At 37.5% G+C, this 12,775-nt stretch overlaps 1 protein-coding gene across 1 annotated transcript in view; it reads right to left on the minus strand.

Moving 5' to 3' along the window:
• Positions 1-236: 236 nt before the first annotated feature.
• The window catches only part of APLF (aprataxin and PNKP like factor), a 67,025-nt gene continuing 54,486 nt past the window's right edge, over positions 237-12,775 (minus strand). The window contains exons 9-11 of the mRNA XM_072635366.1: positions 11,621-11,667; positions 8,633-8,674; positions 237-776 (exon numbers count right to left, since the gene is read on the minus strand). Of these exons, the coding sequence (XP_072491467.1) occupies positions 571-776; positions 8,633-8,674; positions 11,621-11,667 (295 nt within the window). The 3' untranslated portion in view covers positions 237-570. The remainder of the gene's footprint in view (positions 777-8,632; positions 8,675-11,620; positions 11,668-12,775) is intronic.

The raw sequence follows: 12,775 nt of genomic DNA on the forward strand, positions 1-12,775 counted from the left end.
AAAATTGCAGTGCTTACTCTTAAACTATTTTTTTAAGTACAACCATTATGTAAAGGCTATCATTTTAAAAAATCTGGTTCAGTTTAAAAGAACTATCTATGATAACCAAGAAAGATTTCAACTTCCTTACTAATGACAGAATTTTTTTTTAATATAATTGCATAGCACATTTTTTTCTCTTTGAAGACAAAACTGCTGGTCAATGTAAAAATCAGTCTGAAAAAAATCAGACTCTCTAAGTCTTATTTTTCATTTTTTATTACCAGAAGAAAAGTACATAAGAAAAAAAGCTGCTACTTAACTGAGTTCTTTCTTGAACATTTAGGAACAAAATTTAAATGTCAAGACAATTAAATTAAATTTATTTTTACAATATAAAAGCATGATTGCTCAGTAGCTATTCCATGATCCTGAAAGCTTAAGCTTTTATATATTCAAAAGGACAAGATTAAAAATTAAAACTATAAAAGGTAGGAAAACAATTACTTCCCAGGAACCTCAATGCTAGATGTCTTTTCTTTAAGAGAAAATCAACTTAATACGTAATCCTGCATATTACTGGAGGAGGAGTTATTTGTTTCTTTTCATGAACTTTTTTGCTTCCTTCACAAGCTCTTCAACATCTTCACCTTCTTGGTCTTCATCTGGTGGCTCCCAGTCAGAATCCTCATCTGTTGGTTCATATTCTTCTTCTTCATCATCTAAAAAGCTGTCATTTAGATCGCACTCATTCGGCCGGCCATCGTCATCACTATCTTCATCCAAAACACTCGCACCTACAACAACAGAAAATTCAAATACTCAATAATTTAATTATTTCTAAATCAGTACTATCTCTTAGTTTATTGAAAGCTAATTTCAGAAGCTCTGGTTGCAGGAGAGAAAGAAGAACCAAAAGTGAGATGAGCAGCCACCACAAAGTTCTAGGAAGTATACTAAACGATAACCTGAGTATTATTTATCCACATGAGGGGGCAGTATAATATAAAGGAAAAAATAATCTCCAAATCTCAATTTTCTCATCTGTTGTATGGATAAAAGACTTGCATTACTTACCTCACAGAGTTATTGGAAGAAAGCACTTTGTAAACCCAAATGGTCCTATATAAGTGCAAGTTATTATTATAAGGTTTTCAACCACTTCCACTGGTGCTGATCCCCATTAAGACACAGACTGGTATAAATAAAATTAAATCTCTATGGACATTATAATCACTAACAATGTGCTATTGAGAGTATCAAGCCATATAATATATGCAAAAGGTTTTGAAAAGTAGAGTTATTGTAATTATTATGTCAAAAACATTTAGCTTGTCAAGCCTACGATTTCTATTATTATATTTGCACCAAAAAACTTCCAAATACTATGCTCCTGGCACCCAACTGGAACCTTTATCCCACCCCAATATGTAGTCCTCCACAGTAAGCAAAAGGAAAGCAGAGTACAACCATACCAAGAGTGGTTCCACCGGGAAAGCTTTTGCCTAAACTTTTCTACTAAGTATGGCAGAACACACTAGTTTCAAACAAACATTGAAATGCAATATCTGGTTAGACAGATCTGGGTCACAGGATAAGAAGTTAGCACCTTTGCCTCTGAATGTATATTTTTTTTTTTCACCTGAACCTATGATTTATTTGGTGTGGTGAACTACAGTGTGGAAATTCCCTTCCCTAGCACAGATAGGCAACTCATCTGTAACTTAGTTTCAGATTGTTGCTTGGTGCAGTGAGTGTAAGAAGACTGCCCAGTTTTGTGCCCAGGGGTACATAACTTTAGTTAGTATTCATTAGAGGTGGTATTTGAACATGGGCCTTCCTGATTCCAAGGCCAACTTTTAATCCACTACATCACTCTGCCTTCCACTTCTGTACACGGGTAATTCAGCTCATTCTCTCCTATCTGTATCCCCCTCCCCTTCCTTCTCCTTTCCAAGGGCAGGTAAATTTGGATGACCATAAGATGCCCAGTTAACTTGGGTTTTACTGGCCAGATCCCCTTCCCTTCCCAAAACCTTAATCCTAAAACACTCTGAAGCTCATACATTGAAGGATGCTAGGGCCCCGCCTAAGGGCTCTTTTGGACCCTCCTGGCTTAAGATTGATTATCAATAGTAACTGTTGCTGTTTCCCTCCCAGCCTGATGTCTTTCTTTCTTTTTTTTTTTTTGCCTCATTAAAGGGGCAATGCCCTGACTACTTCTTAAACAGGCCTATGCAACAAATGGGCATTATTTCCCCCTAAGTGAGTATCTGCAAAGACCTTGGTCTAAAGGGGCCAAGGTCTCCCAGTGCTCCCGGGTCTCCCTGGGTCATCTGCAGTCATCCTGGTCACTGGATTCAGATGGCTCTGGAGGAGAAGTGAGGCTGATGACCTGCACAGCCCTCCCTCACTCAAAACAAAGTCAAGTGCAAGTCATGTCATTATTTCTCTGATGGCATGGTCTTCTTCACAACAAAGGACAAACACAATAGTAATGTTTTTTCTAAAATATTTATATACAGTAATTCAGAGATGGTGGTCACTGAGCTAAACGCAGCTAGAATTTAGGAAAAAGCAAAGAAACAATAAAGATAAATGGAGAATTATAAAAGGTGAATTTTTTTAAGTAAAAGAAAATAACAAGTTTTATTCTTAGCCTCTTTAAGGTCAGATCAAATCTGCTCATCTTCAACGTCACTCATGGCATCTGAGTAAGCTGCACTGTGAGGAACTGTAGGCTTACAAACAGAAGGGAACTCTGAGATTCTCTGGTTCAATGACTTCTTTTGCAGATAAGGATACTGAAGCTCAGTGAAGGTAAAGGACTTGCCAACAATGACATGCCCAGTGAAAGGTTGAGCTGAGATTCAAACTCAACCCTTATGACTCAAAATCTAATGTGCTCTCCACCACCCAGGCTGCCTTTCTGAGAGCTAGGCCACCTGAAAGAACTCCCTTGCAAACAAATCAGCTTTCTTCCCATTGTTTTATACAATAATACACCCAAGTGACCGCAGGTCATTTTCAGCTGACATTATGCTAGAAATGACACTATAAATGACACTATACGTTTTAAAGCACTGACCTGAGACTCTGTGAACCAAGCAATTATCAATTAAATTAATGACTGAGATTTATATACATCAACAATCATCTAGTTGGAAGCCTGCTTTTCTGAGCTTCCTAGCAGTCTAGATATATTTTGAGGCGAACATCAACTCTCTTCCTCAACAAAGCCAGGCCAAACAGCATTCCGTAAAGGTTAATGGATGCCTATCTGCTTAGCAAACTGCTTTGAAAAGGAGCCACTTGTTGATCCTAACTATGATAACTTTTCTTGTACCTTGGCAACCAGTTCAGGAATCAAGACTCTATCTCTAAAATAAATATCGCTAACCTTTTCATTTAAGTTGCTTGGACAATAGTTAAGAAACTCTGTTGTGTATATCTAAGGAATGAAGTGACTGTATCTTCATAAAATAAGTATAATTTACTTTTATGCAAAAATTAAATACTGGGAGCATTTCACACAACTTTTCTCTGATTCAGAAGCTATAGCATGGATTATACCTAGAAATCGAAGATCTAAATGAAAAGAGAAAACCTGTAAAGCTTAATGAAGTCATACAAGCCTAGTTATTACAGAGACAATTCAGCAGAAGATGAACACCATCCAAGAGAGTTTAGTTCCTAGGGTACTAAAGGAATTGTTATAAAATAGTCTCACCATTAAGGTAGTTGGCTGCAAGGCAACAGTCCCTAAAAGAGCCTTATCCTGAGATTCCCATGTGCTTTCATATAAAAATGTTTGAAAAGAACAAAGTAATAACATCAGAGGGAGCAGCTACTTTAGATCAAAAAAGTCATTGTTTTTTAGTAGTTTTTTCTCCCATTCACAATAATTTCATAGAACTAAACAGTTTTTAAAGTTTTGGGGGCTTTTTTTCTATTCACATAAATATAAAAAAAATTTTAAAACATTCCCCATGAATTAATGACAGTGAGGTGGTAGAGTGGATAGATCACTGAGCCTGGACTAAGGAAGACCTGAGTTCAAATCTGACTTCAAACACTTTCTAGCTGTTTGACCCTGGGTAAGTCACTGAACCATGTTTGCTTTGATATCCTCCCCTCGCTTCCCCTTCACTAATTCAGGCCTTTGACAGCTATTATTACATGAGCTTCCTTATTAGTTTTTACCTTCTGGCTTCGCCTCATTCTACTCTCTGTCTTACATACTGCCATCAGAGAATCCTAGACTTAGAACTGGAAGAGACCTCAAAGGTCACCTAGTCTCACGTGCCCTGAAACAATAATCTCCACTAAAACATAACCTGACAAGCAGTTAGTTCTCTGCTTGGAAATCTCCAGAGACCCCATCCATGCCTTCTCAAGGCAGCTCAGTGAGCCTTGGGATACTTCTCACTGTGAGGATTAACCTGCCATTCTGCACTTCCACTTTTTGGTCTCTGCACCGTTGGGACAAGAAGAACAAGTCCAGCCCTTTCACAAGATATTCTTGAAAATAGCTATGGAAATGCCTGTTAAGTCTTCCCTTCCATACAGTAAAAAACAAAACAAACCAAAAAACCCCCCCAAAACCTTCAATTCACTCAGTTGATTCTCATATGGCATCATCTTGATGCCCTTCACCATACCAGTCACCCTCCTCTAGATTTTCTCCACCTTATCCATATTCTTCTTAAAATACGGCACCCAAGCCAAGGCAGAGTAAGGCAGGATTATCCCTTTGCTAATCTTAGATGTCATGCCTGTATAACTTCTAATATCCTGACACCTTCCTACTTTTCCAGCCTTATTATCCCTTCTTCCATAGACTCGATGGTCTAGCCAAACTGGTCTACTTGCCATTCCTGACACACAACAGTCCATCCACCATCTCAGTGCCTTTGCACCGTCTGCTCGTTTTTCTGGAACACTCTCCTTCTTCATCTTTGCTTCTTGAAAGCTCACTCAGTTCAAGAACCCTCTAAGGTGATATGAGGCGCAGTGATTCTGTGGGCTCTGAGTCTATTATCCAGCCTACATTTCTTCATTTTGATAACAAGAACAGCAAGAGATGCTATCAAATACTTGGCTATAATCTAGGTAGGCTAAATCTTGATCTAACTTTTCTTAAAAAAGAAAATCTTTAATTTGGCTTGGACTATTCTTAACGAAGTCATGGTGGCTCTATGCAATCAATGTTTCTTTCCTTTTTTAGATATTCACTAACCATCATTTTAATACTACATTCTAGAATTTTCTCACTCTCTTCTGTTTTCTAAAAAAAAAAAAAAATCAGAGTCTTGAACCTTCTCTTCTCTTTAGCATCTCTTCTGTTCCCCACAATCTGGCAACTATCACTGGCTCAGCAATCACATCAACAGTTCTTTCTGTAACTTGGGACACCCAGTTGGCAGAACCTGGTGATCTAAGCATATCAAAGGTAGCAGGGTAATCAAATGTTTATTAAATGCCTCCCATGTGCTAAAAATAGTACTAGGCACTAGGTAAACAAAGACAAACGTCAAAAAGCCTTCTACATTGCACAGATTACAATCTAGTGAGGAAAGACATGTACATATATAGATACATAAAACAGAAACAAGGTGACAGGAGAGAAGGAAAGAAATAGAAGCTAAGGGATCAGGAAAGACTTCATGTTGAAAATAGTACATTTAGGGGCAGAGCCAAAATGGCAGAGCAAAGTAATCCCATTTCCCCAGCTCCCAACATACTCCTCTAAACCACTTTTATAAAGCACATCACAATCAAATTCTAAGTGGGATAACCAATAAAAAGTCACATCGAGTCATTTTTCCAGCCCAAGACACCTAAGGAAGACTGAAAGGTTTGCAGACCCTGAGTGGGGGCTGGCCAGGAGCATGTTTGAGTGGCACCAGCTGTGGGCCTCGGAGGTAGTGGCAGCAGCAACAGGGGTGGTATCACCACTGGGAGGGCATCACCATGGTAGCACTGAGTACAGGACCAGGTGGCATTTGGCAACCTCACTGTCTATTACTCAGTTCTAGTTATGGGTCCATAGTGAAGAAGATTATTTGCAGTTGCAAGGAAGCCAGAACTCTACCTAGGAAAGGACCAAAGCACAGACCAGGAAAGCAGTGACCAGACCTCTGCCCAGGTCATGCTACTGAGCAAGCACTGAAAACCTACAGGACCCCAAACTTAGCTGAGAAAGCAGCAGGACATAAAAAGCAGAAGACTAGGCTCAACACCCCTACTGCCCCAGAGTGAGCAGAGCCCAGTTCTAACATAAAGTCCAAAATCAAACAAAAATTCAATCAAAATGTGAACTATCTCACAGAAAAACTAAACTGGAGCAGGAGAGATAGAGCAAGGAGAGCTAATAGAGAGATAGTTTAAGAATTATTAGTCTACCTAAAAGCCATGTTTGAAGAAACAGCCTAGACATCATATTTCATGAATTTATAAAAGGAAAACTTCCCAGATACCAGAACCAGATGGCAAAATAGAAATTGAAAGAATCTACCAATCACCTCCTGAAAGAAATCCCAAAATGAAAACTCCCAGAAATACTAGAGCTAAATTCCAGAGTTTCCAGGCCAACTAGCCAGAAAGAAAAGAATCCAAAAACTATGAAGGCACAGTCTAGATCATTCAAGAGTTAACAGCTACCTCTATAAAAAAGTAGAGGGCTTTGAATAATATTCTAAAAGCCTGAAGAACTGGGATCATAACCAAGATTCTATGAAATGAGGGACTTATACTAAGTGCTCTTGAAGATTTCCTTAGGCTCCTAAATTTTATGAATTTGAGTTTAAATTCAATACCTTCATTTACTCTAAAAAGAAATACGGTAGTATGAAATGTTAACTAGTTAACAATGTGGTTGCTCTATAAACAGCAAAACAGAATTAAAGTTGTTAGACATATTTTTTTAAATGATAGATTACAATGAGCAAATAAAGATACCACGGATGTAGTAATGACATTCCCCTCATCCCCCAAAATCCCTGAAAATAAGATCTGCTTTAGAAAAAAAATACAAGTTCTTTTAATATTTTTTCAAGTAGTAGTACTACACATCATATAGTGTCAACAGAAACCATTCCATTTCTCTTTTTCTGTATCTTCAAAGTTCTAAATGAATATATTTCAGAATTTGAATCTATGTTTCCTTTACAACTTTATTGTAACCGTGCACTTTTATCAGATACCGTATTTTCAGAATTGCGGAAGAAGTGTTTTTCAGAGGTACTTTTTAAATCACATCATCATTTTATAAGCTAATTATATAAACAGAAACCTTTTGAAACTGCTAATTTTCCATACAGGTTTTCTGTACTGGGATTTAAGACAGCAGCTATTTCAATAAAAATCAACAGCCAATAACTAATACTTCAATATTTTCTTCTTTTTTAAGCAAGCAACTTCATCAAAAAATATTTTTTCTTTGTAAAAACTTTCATATTGTATCTATGGCTCTTTTCTTTTAAAAGAAAAATAGATGTGTTGGATCTGATTAGAAATACATTATAGCAGATCGTGAGCAGATCATGAGTAGTGTTTTCAATTTCACTGACAAGAAATATGTAACATTAAAAATTTCTTTAAAAAATACTTTCACTTATAGAAATGTCATTTCCTTTCAATGTTCTAACTTTAATTTTCAAATGTAATAGAAACTTCGATTTTAGCACTTCTCATTAGTGTACACGCAGATTATGTGAAAAATGCCTTCATCTCCATCTTTGCCTGTTGAAATCCTACCCCTCCTTTAAAGTCCATCTAAAAGCCAACTCTATTGTGAAATCTCTTCTTATTTTTTCCCCCAGTCAGATTCCCCTCAAATCAGAAAGTTTTATGTTTTGAACCTCTCTAAGGAATTTATCATCAATTATTTTGTGTTATAGCTATCTTGTGCTGGTTACTAACACACTCGCCCCCACTCCCACCCAAAAAAGAGAAACAAAAAGCCCTCAAAACCCATCCAAACAAAAAAAAACCCATTTAGGATTAATATTCTTCAAGTGATGCTGCATGTTATGAATCATGTAATACCAAACTCTATGAATAATCAAAATTGTGGGTGACCTAAAGGGAAACAGAAAGATGCACAAGAGCAGCATAAGCAGGCTGTAGTCCATTCTAACAATGACGTGTGCAAGAAGCAGAGCAGGAGGAGCTGTTGAGGAAACAATCAGAAATGGAAGTGGGCTAAGCCATGAGAAATAGGGAACCTGAAGGTTACACTAATAACCCAAGAAATATTAAAGAGAAAGCCTTTTGGAACACTAGATAGATTCCTTGTGGAGGATCTGTGAAATGACACGAAAAAGAATCCCATTAGAGGTGTGGCTGGGTTATATCACTTGAGTCTTTGGAGACAGTAACCACATAAATGAGGTCAGAACTCCACTGAAATGTAGTTCTTGCTTCTTCTCCCCACGAATGGCAGAAGTATCTCATGCAACCCTTTATCTTGTCTAGGTTCTAACACAATGAAATGCTCAGAGAAGACACCTGATGTTTCTTAAACTTTATTATTTTTATATCCAGTATATAAGAGGATTTCACCAGATTTTCATCGTGTTTTTTTTCTTCTCAGTCTTTCTCACATAGAATAACCCCTTTTTAATACTTCACGTTAAACCATTTTACTCACCTTTCTTAGTAGCTTTGCGTTTGGATCTTTTGGTTTTCATCTCTGCAGAAATACATGCAAGTGTTATTATAGCAGTAGAAAGATACTTAAGTAGAATTGAATAAAAAAATTCAAACTTCAAAGAATAATTTTAGTAAATTACAAAGATAATAAATGCCAACTGGAATATGACATTTTAACAAGGGATCAAAATAAGTGATGAATACAACATGGGGAGACCTAGTAGATAAAATGTTAGATCCAGCATCAGAAAGACTTAAATCCAAATCTCACAAGTAAGTCCCTTAACTTCTAAAAGCAGTCAGGTGACTCTATAAGACCTAGCTACTAAGTGCCAACACTCAGGAAATTACAGATCCTTGACTTCTCTAATGCAGCTTCTTCTACTACTCAAGGCCTTTTCTTTTTAAAGAAATTTGTTATGTACTTTAAGCCAAGTCAAATGAGTTGACATTTAAAAAATATTTATCTTAAAATAGTTATTGATATCTTTTGACATCACCCAAATTTCCCCTTGTATCCCTACCTTTTTCCTCCCCAAAAGAGCTATCCTTTAAAACAAAGATCTTAAAGGAAAAACAAATAAGAGAAAAAAATCAATAAAACTGATTAATATATTAATAAAACCTGACCTTATACTTAAGGTTCTGAATCCATGTCTCCCTCCCCCAGCAGCAGAGGGCAGCTATCTCTCATTGTTATAGATTACCTATTTCCTTTGGCTACTTTTAAATTCTCCTTTTATTTAAGCATTGTTTCCTTTCATATAGCATGTTCCTTTTTACAATCAATCCACAAACATTTATTAAGTGTTTACTACAGGCCAACACTGTGCAAGGTGCTGGGGACACAAAGGAGATAATCCAGCAGTCCTCTGCCCAAGGGGGCAACAAGGAAAACAAAAAGCTGCTCAGGATGAGAGGCCCCAGCAGCCACAGAGAACCCCTAAAATGCCCTTGTCTTTCTTCTGCCTATACTGACTGCAATGAGGGCCTGGAGAAGCCTCTAAGGAGGGGCCAGCGTGTTTATGTCACATTTGATTACAACTGCTGAGTCTGGATTTGCATCACATATCATAAATTGCTAATGTTCCTATAGCCTTTGAAAATCTTGGTAAAGGTATAGTTACACCATTCGAGTCACTGTTCATTCCTTGCTGTGTCCCCAGCGTGAGACCTTTCAGGCTAATCCATCTGTGTGCTGATCTGTTGTCTCCCCTGATGAGACGTGACTCTTCAGCACAGGTACAATTCAGTTTTGTCTCTTGATCTCCCAGACCTAGTACGCTCTGTCACAGTGCAGGTACTCAATAAACACTTGTTTGAAGTGGTATCTTGTGCCTAAAGAGGCACGAGAGCTGAGTGTTCAAGGAAAGTGAAGGTTTTAAGAGTCTGGGGTAAGAAGAGAACGCATTCTTGGCATGGGAGAGTCTGTTCAAGGGTACAGAGATGAAGGATCAAGTGTCATCGTTGAGGAAGAGGAAGTTTGGCTGGATCTCAGACTGTGTGAAGGGGAATAAGGAATAATAAACCTCGAAAGGACAGTGGAATCCAGATTTTGAAGTACTTTACATTTCAAATGAAGGAGTCTATATTTGGGCCTAGAGATGAAAGGGAATCACTGGAGCTTACTGTCAGCCCGTACTCTAGGAATATCAATTCTGCAGGTGTGTGAACAACAGACTGGATCCAAGAGAGATATGAGAAAGGGAGATCAATTAGAGGGCATTACAATAATCTAGATGAGAAATGTGAAGGGTCTGAACCAAAATGGTACTATAGAAGTAGAGAAAAGTGTACAGATGAGAAATGTTGAGGAGACAAAATATACAAGACTGGTCAACTGATTATCTATGTGGGATATGGCAGAGTGAATGTTAGAAAATGATTGTGATGTTACAGCTTGGGGTGACTGAAGGAGGATGGTGCCTTCAACAGGAAGAAAAAGAGGGGCAGTGGAACTGAAAGGGACGTACTGGGTTTGAGATGTTTGTGGACATCCACTGAGTGGCAGTGTGAGACTGAGGCTAAGGAGAAAGAGTGGAACTAGATCTCTAGACTACAGAATTATTTGTATAGAAATGATAACTGTTGTTAATTATCTCTTCTTCCATAAATTATTTTTTATTTACTAATCTGTGTCAGTGTTTTATCCTTTCCTCCTTCCCTCCAACTCACCCACCCAGTAAAGGATAAGCTTCTCAAGAATAAGGACTACTTTTTTGTTTAGTTTTATATCCTCAGTGTCTCACACAGCAACTGAAGACTTGCCATTCAAATAGAAACTTGTCTGTTTGGCTTTTAAATCCTTTTACAACCTGGTCCCAGTCTCTCCCCACCCCCACTGTTTGTGGTCCAAAGAAACTACCTCCATGCTGTTCCTCACACATGATCCTCCATCTGTACCTCCTCACCTGCGAATGGGCCACCTGTCCTTCTTAACTATAACACACTCCTTCACTTCTGCCTCTCAGAATGCCTTGTTTACTGCAAGTTTGCTCAAGAGATACTTTTACACAAAGTCTTTCTGATCTCCCCAGTTGCCAGTGCCCCAAAACTTTATAGTTCATTTACACAGATTTTGTATACACTAATTTATGTATATGTATAGAAAGCGAGTTCTGTGAGGGCAGGAATGGTTTCATTTTTGTCTTTGTATCCTCACTGTTAAGCACAGTGCCTATAATACAAGAGATGTTTAATAAATGCTTGGCAATTAATTGATAAATAATGCTCATTGGATTATAGAGAAAAAAATCTTCTATAAAGCTAATTGTTCTCCTATAATTCTGCTTTATCTACCCTTGAATTTTCCTTTGTTTTGTCAAGTGAACTGTGCCTCATTATTTGCCATTAAAAGTTTAAGAATTTCTGAATCTGGATTAATATGCTAAACATTAAAATCACAATGAAATCACGTATTCACAGAATCTCAACATAAGTAATACCATTTTCATGATTTTCAGCTTTATGAAATAAAAAGATTTACCTGATGATTCACTATGCTTATATTCCATCTTGTGTTGAGGATTCTTCCTGTAAGGAAAAAAGAATAAAATAAAATCAAGTTTACCAATTAATAATTGCTTAGAAATTAGTTTATGACACAGAAACAAAAACTACCGGAATTGGCAGGGACCTCAGAAGTCACGCAGTCCAGCCCACACCTGAACCACAATCTTCTCCATGATATGACCCCAAGTGGTCATTCCACTACTGCTTAATGAAATCCAGTCAAGAGGAAACTTCAACCTTCTAAGGCATTCCAGAGTATTCTGAGGCAGATTCATTTGTTGGGAAGTTTTTTCTTTATAAAAAGGCTTTACTCTTTTTTTAGTCTCTTTACAACTCATACCATTACTCAGGCAGCATAAACTAGATGTCATTTACCATCCTGGTGGCCATCCTCTGGAAACTCTAGCTTGTCAATGTTCTTCCTAATATTCCATATGTGGTCTAATCAGGGCATTATTGGGAACATCAATCAGACATCAGGCTTCTCTAAATGCAGCCACATCTTTCCCATCTTGCTCTTGTGAAACTGATTCTCTGGACCCAAGTAAAAACCTTTTTATTAATCTCTACTAAATTAAAGGGCTGCTAGATGGCTCAGCGAATACAGCCTGGAATCAGGAAGACCTCAGTTCAAATCTGGCCTTAACACTTACAGGCTGTGTGGCCCAGGCAAGTCACTTAATCTCTGTTTGCCTTACTTTACATGAGGCAGAAAAAAATTACAAACAAACAAACAAACAAAAAAAGGAGAGCAAGAAAGGAAAAGAGCTGTCTGATGAGGCTTAACAAATAGCTGAGAAAAGAAGGAAAGCAAAAGGTAAAGGAAAAAGGGAAAGATATGCCCAACCGAATACAGATTTCCAGAGAATTGTAAGGAGAGATAAGATTTTCTTAAATGAGTAATGCAAAGAAATAAAACAACAGAATAGGGATGATGAGATCTCTTTAAGAAAATTAGAGCTACCAAGAGAATGCTTCATGTAAAAACAGACATGACAAAAGACAAAAATATTAGACACTTAAGAGAAGTAGGAGAGATTAAGAGGTGACAATAATATACAGAAGAATATGCAAGAAATTTCTTGACATTACTCATAACCATCATGGTATGGTTACTGATCTAGAACCA

The sequence above is a fragment of the Notamacropus eugenii genome, chromosome 1, assembly GCF_028372415.1.
Source record: "Notamacropus eugenii isolate mMacEug1 chromosome 1, mMacEug1.pri_v2, whole genome shotgun sequence".
Classification (NCBI taxonomy): domain Eukaryota; kingdom Metazoa; phylum Chordata; class Mammalia; order Diprotodontia; family Macropodidae; genus Notamacropus; species Notamacropus eugenii.